Source organism: Vipera berus, assembly GCF_964194415.1.
Source record: "Vipera berus genome assembly, chromosome: 3".
NCBI lineage: Eukaryota > Metazoa > Chordata > Lepidosauria > Squamata > Viperidae > Vipera > Vipera berus.
The window spans coordinates 129,649,230-129,663,414 of NC_138204.1; the positions used below are offsets into that span (position 1 = coordinate 129,649,230).

The 14,185-nt window shown below is 37.1% G+C and overlaps 1 protein-coding gene across 1 annotated transcript in view; it reads right to left on the reverse strand.

Moving 5' to 3' along the window:
- Positions 1-14,185, reverse strand: part of CTNND2 (catenin delta 2) — a gene marked incomplete at its 5' end in the record, with an annotated part of 412,468 nt that overhangs the window by 105,531 nt on the left and 292,752 nt on the right. Inside the window, one exon of the mRNA XM_081326152.1 lies at positions 3,344-3,557. Coding sequence (XP_081182278.1) covers positions 3,344-3,557 — 214 coding nt within the window. The remainder of the gene's footprint in view (positions 1-3,343; positions 3,558-14,185) is intronic.

A 14,185-nucleotide genomic window follows, 5' to 3' on the forward strand; every position in this document is an offset into this window, starting at 1 on the left:
TGCCATGCATAAAATAGGAAATGTTTTATAGTAACAGTAACAATAACCGTCATCACTCCCAATCACTAATCCTAATTTCCCCAATAAGGAACATTATATTATAATTAGGGCTCTTGGAGACTGACATCCAAATCACTGCAATAAAACTCAGATATTTTCCAAATCTGTTTTTCAGACTAAATGATTTGTTTTGAATATAATGCTTCTGGGGAAAGGAGTGGTCTGAATTAATGTAAATTATTATGCAAAATATAATTTTACAATAGGAAAGAAAATAAATATCTAAAATGTAAAAAAAAGTGGAATCATGACATTTATATTGAATTTTACGAAAATCAAGTAGGCAGTGAAATCTTGTTTTTTAGCATTTTAAACAATTATGCAACACACAGAAAAAAATTCTATAAATCTTTATTGCATCATTTCTGTAAACTTCTTTTCCACTCCTCTTTAATCTGAATATTAAAATCATAGGAAAAGCAATTTTTTCCATCTAAACTTCTATACGGATGTTTTAACCACTTACCACATTTTTGCTTTATGATAAATGCTATTCCACTGCCTCAAGTTCATTTTATGTCAGCTTCCCTATATTTCTTCCAGTCATAAGCTTTCGATCAAAGTGACTTTAAAAGTTCTTCCCTGGCTGTTACTAAAGTTTTATTAGTGCTATTTATGAAACAATACTTGCATAATGGGGACATTCCATTAGGAAAATGTACATGCACAAAACGTTTTAAAAATTAGTGTTCCAAATTTGAAAAACTTGAGTCAGAAAGAGTTTCAAGTGTGAACCAGGTTCTTCTCCTAGTTATTGTCTATTACCATGAAGTTTAGTAGATTGGCTAGTATTTGCCTGTCTGCCTGGATCTGAAAGTCCCACAGGATCTTTGCCCTCTCATTCTCCATGATATTCTGTGGGATTTTCCATCTGGACTTGGGAGCATCGAGCCCATACACTCTAGATGCAGTTGTTCCTGTACATAACGCCAGCTACTTGGTCATGCTGTTCAGTGTATGCTGTTCTTGTCTGGATCTTACTTCCTGTCACTATGTGTTGGACTGTTTCTTGGGCCTCTGCACCTCGGGTCCTATATAGTGTGGACAAACCTTTCTTCTATGGACCTGGTGCTTAGTTCTTGTGCTGCTATGATCAGTGCTTCAGTGCTGCTTTTTAGTCCAGCCCTTTCCAGCCACTAGTAGAAGTTCCCAATGTGGCCACCTCAGCTGTCAATGGTACGTCCCATGTAAGATCTTGTCTTGCCATGGCCTTTCTGCTTGATCTTTCTCCCACATCTGCTGCTGTCTCAGGCATTCTCTCAGCAGCTCATCTTTGGGTGACTTCTTCCAGATGACTGATAAACTCCTGGATGCTCTGGGTTTCACTCAGGACAATATATTCACTAAACCTTGCTCCCCTTGTTCCAGTTCATATACTGTTTCTATGTGTTGGACTCAGGGTAGAAACCTCTGTACATGATGAGGTGCTTCTGGGTCTTCATATCAGCAGCTTCCATGTCCTCCTTTGGCCAGCAGGATATCTGATGACTGACTGGCAGGGTATATGTATTAATGGCATGGATCTTGTTCTTCCCATTGAGCTGGCTCTTTAAGGGCCTGTTTTATACTTTGGTGGTACTTGGAAGTTGTTGTTTTTCTTGCCTCCTCATTGTGATTTCCATGTGACTGTGGGATATCAAGATACTTGTAAATGGTCTAGATGTGGCCCGCTGCTAGTTCCACCTCTTCGGTCTTAACCATTTCCCCTCTCTTGACTACCGTCTGGCCAAACTGCTCTAGTCCAAATGACATCACAATGTCTTTGCTGTAGAAGCATATCTGGTGGATCAGTGATTCAATATCTCATTCACTCTTAGTATAAAATTTGATCTCATTCATGTAGAGGTGGTGGCTGATAGTTCCACTCTTGAAGTTGTGTCCATATCCAGTTCTTGTGATTACTGGCTGGTGGAGTTCATGCCTATGCAGAACAGCAGTGGGGAAAGTGCATCACCTTGCTGTACTTGATGGGCACTCATGTGAATTGACTTCCACTGTTACCTTCCATAAAGTTGCTGAGTCTCCTGTTGACTTTGTACAGCACCAGGCATTCACAGATCCATGCATGGCATTGAGTCATGTGTTTTCCTGTAGTTAATCCAGGCTATACTCCGGTTAGTCTCTCTAGACCTATTCTATCCATGACAAGTGGTGTTTCGAACCTCTGGTGTTGTTCCCAATGCCCTTTTGAGTTGCAATTATGTACTGGCCAATATGGTCCTAAGGTCTCTCTGTCTCTCTCTCCCTCCCTCCCTCTCGTTGTTCAATCATCTAAAGTTAATGAAAACAAGCAGTTTAAAAATAACCAATTGCAAACATTGATAACTGGTATGCTTTCCAAGTTCTTAAAATGTAGATTTTAAGAACACAATGTGCATAGATAAAAGAGATAAAACCAAATTAAGGGCTCTTGTCTAATAGTCATCTGTATCATACACTGCCTGAGTTTCACTAAAAGCAGATACTGTACCAATTTCATTAAATAGATGGACTATAATTAAGAGGATTAACAGTTTATGACTTGTTGTTTCAAGTCCGGTTGTAGACTACTTCAGGGAGACCAAAGATAGGTAGTAGAACCAAGGACTGAAGCAGAAGGTTGAAACAAAGCTAACATTTTTTATTTTATTATCTGCTAGTAATTCTGTCACTCAGAGGGATACATGATGCATCACATCATCACCACAACAAGGAGTATCTCATGAATCCTGCCTTTGACAGGTAAGAGTTGAAAGATGAAATGATTAAAATATTTGGAATCTGTAATCAGAGCTGAATCATGCAGCCTGCAGTTAAGATAAAATATGCAACATATTTTTTTACAAGAGAAAGCAGAAGGAGGTCTTAAAAGGGGATGCTCCAAAGTCATTAAAATAATGTAGTCAGGATTTACAGAATACCAAAATGCCATTAACAGTATTTTAAAAAAATCATCAGTCACATTGTACACTGTAGGAAATTTCATTCTCCTTCCTCCCTTAGTCAAAGAATTGGAAGCAGCACTACCAAAGCTTAACCATAGTCGCAATCACAATTGTGTACCACCATCCAATGAAAACTGCTGTCTGCACATTACCCAAGATATGGAATATGGATGTGTATGTCTCTTGCTGTATGTACATGTTCTACATGTTGGCAAAACCAAGTTTTGTTTTAATATTTTCAAGTATACAAGAACAATATTGAAACCGTGTTTTGTTTTCATCAAGCAATATATTAAAGCACCTCAGGTACTGAGTTGATTCCTATAAAGTAACATGCAATAAAGGAAAGATATTCAAACCTGTGACCAGTTCTCTGATTTCCAAATCTGTAGTCTTTCGGAGTAATCGTACTAGTGCTGGAATACCCCCACAGTTTTTCAAAGCAATTTTGTTGTCATCATTAGCTTTCCCATATACCAAGTTCCTCAGAGCCCCACAGGCACTACGGTGGACTTCTGTCATTCGATGGTCCAATAGATCCACCAGTAATTGTATCCCTCCTTGTCTTCTTATCTGCATCAGCAAAATAAAACCAAAGAAATCAAAACTAATCCTCAGTATGGTTAATGCTCAGTTTTTAGACAGCAATTAGAAGAGAAAATGCAGCAGCCAGCAAGGAAAGATGCTGGACTGATTTCCTATAATACCTTTGAAAGGAAAATCTTTTGCAAAAATTCAAGCACTGATCAAAACAGCTGGACAGATTATGAAAAAGGTATTTGGAAAGAAAAGTACCCCTCCCCATGCCATAGATAAAATACTAACGGATTAAGATGTTATTGTCCAGTGTGTGGAGAAATCTGCCAGTCAGAATTTTTATCAAGGACCACTGAATGGCATTCCAGTTTCTAACTGCTTACAGTAATTATACACCAATAAATTAGCTTCTGCAAGGCAATTAATTGCTATGAAAAAGTAAAAAGTCTGTAACATTTTCTTTATAAAAAGGACGGGTATAGCTCGGACACAACATACAATTATATTGTATTCTTTGTTTTTGTTTTTGGCCTAGCATTTTTGGAAACCTGAATTATTCAACAAAACATTCCTAAAATATTGTGACTTAACATTAATATAAATGCACCCAACATAAACATTTTTTTAAAAAAAATGTTTCAGCTACAGTGCATATTCAGAATGTGTGGAAACTCCTGGGAGAGCTGTACCAGTAAATGAGACATTAGTTAAAACCAGAATTAATTATACTGAAGTCCTAACATTTACTTATTTGTTTGTTTGTACCCCACCTTTATTATTTTTTCAAATACTCAAAGTGGCAAACATACCCAACACACCTTCCTCCTCTCCACAGCAACAATCCTGTGAGGTGAGTTGGGCTGAGAGAGAATGACTGATCTAAAGTCACCCAGCTGGCTTTCATGTCTAAGACGGGACATGAATTCACAGACTTCCACTTTCTAGTCTGGTACCGTAACCGCTAGATCAGAGGTAGGCAACCTAAAACACTCAAAGAGCCACTTGGACCCGTTTCCTACCGAAAACACTGGGAGCCACAAAACCCTTTTGACATCTAAAATGAAGATAACACTGCATATATTGTTTTTTACCTTTATGCTATGTATAAAAAAAACTACAGTGTGCTGCATTTATGAAATCAATGAACTGCTACAAAGAAAACAAATTTTTATTTCTGCATGCAACAAAAGCATTTTGAACTCCAAAAAAAGCCACACAGTTTGTTTTTGTGTATGTGCTTGTGTGTAAGAGAGTGAGAGACACAGAAAGGCACTTGTGCTTCCCTTCTCTCTCTCTCCCTCTCTTTCTGCCCTTGGTCTGCCAGTCTTCTTCCCCCATTCAGTTTGTTTGTGTGTGTGTGCGTATGTTTGTGTGTGAGAGACAGACAGATAGAGGCACTTGCGCTTTGCTTCTCTCTCTCTCCCTCCCTCTCTCAGATCTTCTGCTCACCTGGCAAGCTGGCTTCATGCTGTTCTCGGACAAGCTGACACACATTCTTATTGGGCTGGCTCTGCTGCTGCATCCTGCGGAGATGCAGCAGAGGCAGGAGCCCCGCCCAATAAGCTTGTCAGCTTCTTGGAGGACAGCGTGAGTTACACACACACACACACACACACACACACACACACAGAGAGAGAGAGAGAGAGAGAGAGAGAGAGAGAGAGAGAGAGAGAGAGAGAGAGAGAGAGAGAGAGAGAGAGAAGGTAAGCGCAAGTGCCTGTCTCTGTCTCTCTCTCTGCAAACTGGGTGCCGCAGGAGAAGGCTGAAAAAGCCACATGTGGCTCCAGAGCCGCGGGTTGCCGACCCGTGCACTAGATTAAACTGGCTCTCTTGATTTCAATATGCCTCTATTTTCAATATATAGTAAATTAAAACAATCAATGATATTAATAATAAATGAGCTAAGATGATTAGGTCAATCACCACTATGGGCTGAAAGCTAACTGGAACAATATGAATTGATCTTGGAAAACATGGAGGATTGGGGCTATCTGTACTTCTGTATGTAAGATATTCTGTAAAGTAGGATTGCTAATGAAAATACCTGGCTACATAAGGGCAAAATATGCATACTTTGAGGACTTAATTTGGAATTTCTGCAGCAAGCATGGGACAAGGAGTAGTATCGTAGCCACTGTTACCAAATTGTCAGATTTATGTTTCCTCACTATGGAAGAGCGAACAATTAATAGTTATTTATTTATTTTATAACAGCTTGTTGAAATTAAAGCAAAGTCTATCATTTTCTATTTGTAGAGATTCCTATGCAAATATATCCTTGAGGAAAATTTTTAAAAAAATATGTAAAAAATCTTATAGCTAGATTCATATATAAATATTAGATAACCCATGATCCATTGGGTCATCCTTTCAGAGATATTTCCTTACTTAAATGAATAAACAGAATCAATATAGGCAAGCAAAAAAGCAGCGGGAGCCAAGAGTGACCTCTGACTTCCTGTCAGCTTCTTGTGGGAAGCTGGCAGGGAATGCTGGAAATCACCATATGACTGAGGCTGACTGTGACACTGCAGCAACTAAAACTTTGGAAATAAAATTGTTGTGAAAATCTTTGGAATTTCAATTAAACAGGAGTAATGGCTCCCAGAATTTGTATGCATTTTTTAAAGATAGCTGAGTTGAAGTATCTTGATTCCAAAATTTTGCACTATGATGGACAAACAAACTGGGGAGTTTTAGTAGTATAGGTGCTAAATCAACAAATGTCCTAACTAAAAATGAATACTAAGAATCAGTATACTAAATAGTATTAGTATATTTAGTATATTAGTATACTGAATATGCTAACAAATAGTTATAGAGATGTGGGAGGAAGAGGGAGAGGAAGAGAAAGAGAGGGAGGAAGAGGGCGAGAGAACGAGAGCAATAAAGGTAAGAAGGAATTTATGGTATTCAGAAAACAAATATCCCACTACTTTTTAAGAATCATTCTCCAATGTACCAGAAACTGATGGTGGAATAATTTTACATTGCCAAGAAATAAACAAATTACATTCACCTTCTTCTGTCTCCCAACTTCTACCTTTTATTGCTTGTGATAAGTACCAGCCAGGAACTTAACTCATCTTAACTGCCTGAGAATGAATTATAGTCGGGTATGTTAGTGGCTGAGCATGCTACAACCTATTGCTTCCATTAATGTTCAGTTACTTGCCTTTGAGTGAGCATCAAGGTCACTCATTCCAATTTAAAAAGGGAAATGGATCCTTGTTAATCTTTATATTTAAGAAGGAAAGGGGGGTTGAAAATCTTAATATAGTGTATATAGCTAGGATAGTCACAGCTGGGCTGCGTATCACTAGATGGCAACAAAGAGACAAAGAAAATGTTAAAAGCTTCTGTCATCTACCATGGGTCCAGATGTGTGCAATCAAATATGTTCAACTGAATGATATAGGGATTTCTGTAAATAAAATCAAACAAGCAAATGTGCCAAACTACTCCAAGGAGAACATATATCATGTTCTTCATAGGACACAATATTGCGGTGGTGTTCTGTAAATTAATCTATGAAAAAATGAAGAAACAAAAGAAACTCTCAAGTAAAAAACTAATTCCACTGCTTCTTAAATTTCTAAAGCACCAACTGAACAAAATTTCAGTAAGTACACCTATGTTAATTGCAATTAGTCTATCAACTGAGTTGAATAGGTTTATCATGATTCATCCTTTCATTTGATTATGTGCCATCAACCTGTTTTCACTCCTAGCAACTACAGAGATAGATTTTCTCCAAAACAATCTATCCCCAATTTGTTCTTTCAGGACTCACAAGGGTGCACTCACTGTAACTGAATGCGTCCACTTTCATGTTTCCTCCATCCCTCTTGCCACCCTGCAATATTATTAGCAAAACTTTTAACAGTGAGGTCGTTCATGGAGAATAACTGTGTTTGAAGCCAAGATTCCAATCACACATGACTTATTTACTCCTATTTTACTTTTTGCCACTGGTGTAAATCCCTAAACTAACCAGAAATGACAAAATGACAGTGCATGATAAATTACAATCATGTCCCTTCAACTTAATGGGCATTCAGAAACCATCTTTTTCATCGAGAGTTGTATCCAGAGCTTCTTAAGTTTTTTGACCACTCCCTGTTGTCTCAAAGATAATATATTCCTTAGAGTAGAGATACAAAGTGGTTCAGAAAACAGAGCTGAGTTGTCTAATCTGTTTAGCACTATATAGCATTCAACCTTTTACAGTGTTAATTTCCACCAGAATCGTAGGAAAGTGACACCATTATGTTACATTTCCAAGAAATTGGTAGGGCTGTGCAAAGCCTGCAAACCAGATGTTTCATAGTGCACAGGAGAATGGATGAATCAGTACAATACATTTCTTTAAAACTTTTTTTTCGGTTTGTTATCACTGCAAATTCCAAACAGCTAGGCTGAGGGCTTTATGCAAAGGGAATGGTAATTATTCCCCAATAATTAAACATTCTGTTTTTTAGTTTACTGGTTTTAAATCTACTTTTAACCCAATTAAACGGCCCTTACTTAGAATGATTTAGTAGCTTTCTCTCTTGTTAAATACTTCTTTTTATTTATCTCTCTAACAGGGAAGAGAGCTTAAACAATCTCTGGATGTAAGTCCCAAGAAAGCTCTGAAACATTTAGAGATTGATATACTACAGAGGAGTACAGAGATAACCAGAAGAAAATATATGAAAGCCATTATAAAAGCATCAGCTCATTCTGGAAAGACAGGAAGGATTGAGACAGAAACTCAAGCTTGGTCTGCCTTGTCTCTCGAGTTATAAGAGAAAGGAAAAAAGGAACGGTCATACTTTCCAGATTCTGTTACTATAGTGTGTATTTTTCTTACATTAATTTTATTTTCAATCACTTGAACAATCACTTAAATATGAGCCAGCAGTGTGCTGCAGCTGCCAAAAAAGCCAACACAGTGCTAGGCTGCATTAACAGAGGGATGGAATCAAGATCATGTGAAGTGTTAATACTACTTTACAATGCCTTGGTAAGGCCATACTTGGAATACCGCATCCAGGTTTGGTCACCACAATGTAAAAAAGATGTTGAGACTCTAGAACAGGCATGTCAAACTCGTGATGTCGCATGACGTATCGGGACTTTTCCCCCATTGCTGGTAATGGGGTGGGTGCGGTTTTGCCGTGACGCATCTGGCCCAGTTGCCGGCAGTTTGACATGCCTGCTCTAGAAAGAGTGCAGAGAAGAGCAACAAATATGTTTAGGGGACTGGAGGCTAAAACATATAAAGAACGGTTGCTGGAATTGGGTATGTCTAGATTAATGAAGAGAAGGACTAGGGGTGACATGATAACAGTGTTCCAATATCTCAGAGGTTATTATTATTATTGTTGTTGTTACTGTTATTATTATACAAAATAAACTAGAGAAAAAAGAAAAATAGGTATAGAAAAAATAATATAATAAAGAATAAAAGAAATAATGAAGTATTTTTCCTCTTCACCACTACAAATGATTTTAGTAACTTATCATTTTCTCTTAAAATACAACAAATGTTCTCTTCTTGTCATATCCCATCTCTTATCTATAATAAATCCATAAAAATAGTCATTTCAGTCCTGATCTCAGCAAAAGTCCATTAAGTGGTAACAACATACCTATTAACCTTAAATAAGCCAACTTTGTATTGTTTTTACTAGCAACAGTCTTGATCTTTAGTTCCCTCAAATAATATCTTAGCCATTTTATCTTCATTTTTTCTTTGTCCCTTCTCACAAAATTATTCAAAGCTTTAATCAGCTTCTTTTGTAAATCCAATATAAGAAAATTATCCATATCACTGTCTTAGTTTGTTATTTGTGCAGACCTTTTAATTATTGACATGTCAGTTTCTTTTGTTAGTCCAATGAAACAACTTTTTCAATGCCATTTTTAAATCCATTTTGAAATCAGTGTTATGTAATTTGTTCCTCTTTGATACCATCTAAATATAGCCTATCTATAGGAAGGAACTTGGTTTGGAAACTACATATTTGATAGAGAAGGCCGAGAGAAATATGGACTCTAGAGATTTAGTTAACAGAATTGATGAGTGATGAACTGAACTTTTTAAAAAAGATTGGTGGTGATTGAAGAATGAACTTATTATATCTAACTGGAAAACAATTTGGACTAGACTTTTTTGGGAACATAGTTTGACAAGTTTATATTTCTGAGGAATAAGATACCACCGTTGGGAAAATTCTCAACCAAAATTTTAAACAAAAAATTTTCTATTGAGAATCAAATTTGCTCCTGGACTAATCAGAGATAATGATTGTGGTGATATATGGTAGATAAAAAGCCACTGTACACTTTCTACAAGTTAAATACAGTAATAGATGGTTAACAGAGGGCTTTGAAGTTTAACTTTGCTGTTGGTTCCTGTTAACTACTTTGTTTTTATAGTAGATAGATACTGTGAATAGATGTAGCAGTTTATAAATTTTAGGCCTGCTTCACAAGGGGGAGAAACTAATATTGTTGCAATATATTTATCAGTCCTTTTAATGCACATTTTTTCTTATGTTTTTAAAGTTTTGTCTATTTTTGTTTTTGTAATGTTTCTTTTTTCCCCTTTTTTTGGAACTTGTATCTCATCTCACTCAACTCTCTGAATAAAAGAAAAAAAAATATTTTCAAAAAAGTATTTTCCAAAAGCAACCTCAACAAATAGAGGAATGTCCTGGAACCACTCTTTAACATCATTCTCTATTTTATAGGCTGATGAAATCATGCTTGCTATTCAAAATAATTGCATAAGTATTCACTGATGGGATTCTACAAAAAAGCCACTCATTCCTTGCAAGGGAATGTAGTGTCCGGGGTGGGAGACTTCCAAATTCAAAGGATCTGTAGGACTTCACTTAATTATTTTACAATTACACTTATATGAATTAGAAAAAAAAATAATTTGGCATCCTTTCAGTTCTATGCTAATCGGATCTTCAGAGATCTGACAATTACTTCCCTGAATCCGGGCCCTTTGCCAATAGTTAGAACTGAAAACAAAACAAAGCAAAACAAAATGGACCTAGTAAATAGTATGACAACAAACTTTGATAAGCTGACCTTGAGAAGCACTGCTTAGATTCTTGCTTAGATGTCTTGACCTCTTTCCTTTCTCCCACTCTGACAGAAGAAATTAAAGTCAGGAACGCTTTTGCTCTCCTATCCACAAAGTAACCATCAACAAACTAGAAAACAAGGTGTTTTTTTATACATACCTGTGGGTGTATGAACCTCCCTGTCTAATTACAAATAGCCATATAACTTTTTTGTCTGAAGAGTCCAATCCACTTATCTCGGAGTCCTAGTGGACAATCACTTCAATATGAGCCAGCAGTGTGCTGCAGCTGCCAAAAAAGCCAACACAGTGCTAAGCTGCATTAACAGAGGAATAGAATCAAGATCACGTGAAGTACTAATACCACTTTACAATGCCTTGGTAAGGCCACACCTGGAATACTGCATCCAGTTTTGGTCACCACGATGTAAAAAAGATGTCGAGACTCTAGAAAGAGTACAAAGAAGAGCAACAAAGATGATTGGGGGACTGGAGGCTAAAACATATAGGGAACGGTTGCTGGAATTGGGTATGTGTAGTTTAATGAAGAGAAGGGTGAGGGGTGACATGATAGCAGTGTTCCAATATCTCTGGGGCTGCCACAAAGAAGAGGGAGCCAAGCTATTCTCCAAAGCACCTGAAAGCAGGACAAGAAGCAATGGATGGAAACTAATCAAGGAGAGAAGCAACCTAGAACTAAGGAGAAATTTCCTGACAGTTAGAACAATTAATCAGTGGAACAACCTGCCTCCAGAAGTGGTGAATGCTCCAACACTGAAAGTTTTTAAGAAGAGACTGGACAGCCATTTGTCTGAAATGGTATAGGGTTTCCTGCCTTAGCAGGGGGTTGGACTAGATGACCTCCAAGGTCCCTTCCAAGGTCATCTTCTTCTTCTTCTTCTTCTTCTTCTTCTTCTTCTTCTTCTTCTTCTTCTTCTTCTTCTTCTTCTTCTTCTTCTTCTTCTTCTTATTATTATTATTATTATTATTATTATTATTATTATTATTATTATTATTATTATTATTACTAAAGAGGCTGAAAAGCCATGTGATTTTGCATTTTGCAACTCGGATGGCAACGTAGCCCTTCCTTCTTGCAACTTATTAAATGCTGATACAATTATTTCCTAGTTGACATGAACACTCAACTGCTTGCTCTTGTTTCAATTGAAATTTTATAGTTTTTACCTTCTAGCTTACCAGTCCAACTGACTGATATCCCTGTGAGGAATATGGATACACACTTACAACAGGAACATTCTCATCAGGAGAAGGACATCCTAAATTGGCTCGGCAATTTAGGAATAGGTCCTTGACCAAGTTCCTGACTCTCCCCCGTACAGATCTGACCTGATAACCAAGATCCAATGTCACTGAATATTTCTTTCTCTCCTAGGGATGGAAGGATAGGTTCTGACCGGATGGTGGAGAGGGGGACCAGATGGTGGAGAGCAAGGAATGGAAGGATTATATTTCTTTGCAGTCATTTGGTTGTTAGCATTCTCCCTGAGAGCTATTGAGGCCACTTGAGGGTTTATCTTTGCCCTCAGGACGTCACCTGAATCACAATCAATTGCACTCTGATTCAGGAGATCCTGACTGCAAAGAAATACAATCCATCCATTCCCCCTCCAACCATCCAATCAGAACTTATCCTTTCATCCCGCCACCATCCAGTCTCAATTGTCAGTACTATCCTTTCATCCACCCCGCCATCAGAACTGATGAAGTTTCTTGGATGAGAAACGAAACGTTCCTTCTTCTTCAAGGAAAAAAACAGTCCAGTTACTTTGATGGAAAAAAACCAACAACAATAATTTCTCAGTTGAAAAATTATAAATCACTAGGTAAAGATATAATTTTGCCACATATTTATTGAAAATATGTCCTGATTGCTGGGCTTCTGTGCTAGTCTTCATATTTACTGATATTAACAATTCTCTATCACTTCTTAAATAGTAACTTAATCATGTTTTCAAACTATAAGAAAAGTGAAAGATAAAATCCTTCTAACTGCCTTCTAATTATTTATTGACAATAATTATTAGTAGGTTCTATACTAGATTTCTCTATCATAAACTTTTAGATTAGATGGATCTAGAGACTATATGGGCTTGTGAAGTGGTAGGATTTAGATCAGGATATTCAATTATGAATCAATGTTCAATCCTAACCTAGTTAGTTAAGGAATATTCCAGCCTTTTATATCGGTATTGATTTAAAAATAATTGTTAACTCTATTCCTCATGAAAGACTTTGGAAGAAATTTGCCACAACATCCATTTGTTATGCTAAAATACTGTTATGCCCCATTTTTATCATAAAAGGAATTAAATAGGGTTGTATTCTTGTTCCTTTACCTCTGCATTAATGACATTGTCATGGCTCTTGCTAAGCCAGAGTTTCATCTTCCAACTCTCTTGCCCATCAATCAATTTCACTCTTCTGTATGCAGATAATGTGGTCATCCTATCTGTTAACTCAAGTGAATTCTTTCATTTTATATCATTTTATTTTTCCAAGAATATTTCATTTCTTATTTATGCATTTTGAAAGAATATAAAAACAGTTAAAATAAGAAAATGAGGTACACAGAACTATAGGCAGATAAGCAGCAAATGTGAAATACAATGAAATTAATTCATCTTGCTGCAATGCTATTTAATCTGTATGACAATGGCATCCCAAGTTTCCTCTGCTCTCAGGATATCCATATGCCAAATAAACTTAATAAGTCCATCAATGTTTTTGCTGTAGGGGGATGATATAATCCTAATTGTACAATCTCAAATTGGCCTAAGGAGTACCTCAGAAGTTGGATGCTTACTATGTGTCAACTCTCTTAGGTAAACCAGATAGGAAACAGCACTAGACTGTAAGACTACATTAACAGAATCTTAGAAAGGCACAAACCTCCCATCCCTGCTTTTTAATTGCTCGATCCCTTAGGGCAAGTCCTTCCTAAATTTCTTTTTCTGGCCATTAAGCCACGGGAGCTCCTGCCTCTCTTGTCTGATTGTTTCTCAGGCAGCATCACTTTCCCCTCTTTCCCCAAGGTCATTCGCACATTCCATTCCATTATGCCATTAATTCTTTGAAAATCAATAAGGCCAAGATCAAAGTAAATGTACTTGGACAGGGAACTTATACAAGAAGTCAAGTCTTTCTCATATCGAGGAGCAGTTTTCATCAACACAGGGTAATAGATAAGCCATCTTAAAAGAAAAGTGACAAGGGCCTTAGCCAATTTTACAACACTTACATAATTACTTAATTATACCTATCCAGGTCCCCTAGTCCCTATACTAAAGGCTAAAGGAACACCTATAATGACATGTGTGGACTATAACAGTCGAGATTACCTGAACAAACTTGCTTCCCAAGATCTATTCTGGGAATAGGCAAAAGCATTCCAGGCTGTGCAGATGGAGTTAAAACAGGCATTCACTCCATCCATAGCTGTACCATAATTTGAGCTTTCAACTATTGGTGGAAGGTACTTTCAATGGACAATGACAGACTACTTAATGACATGTCTGACATTGTCTCACCCAGCTCATAGCTAAATAATCAGTTTACC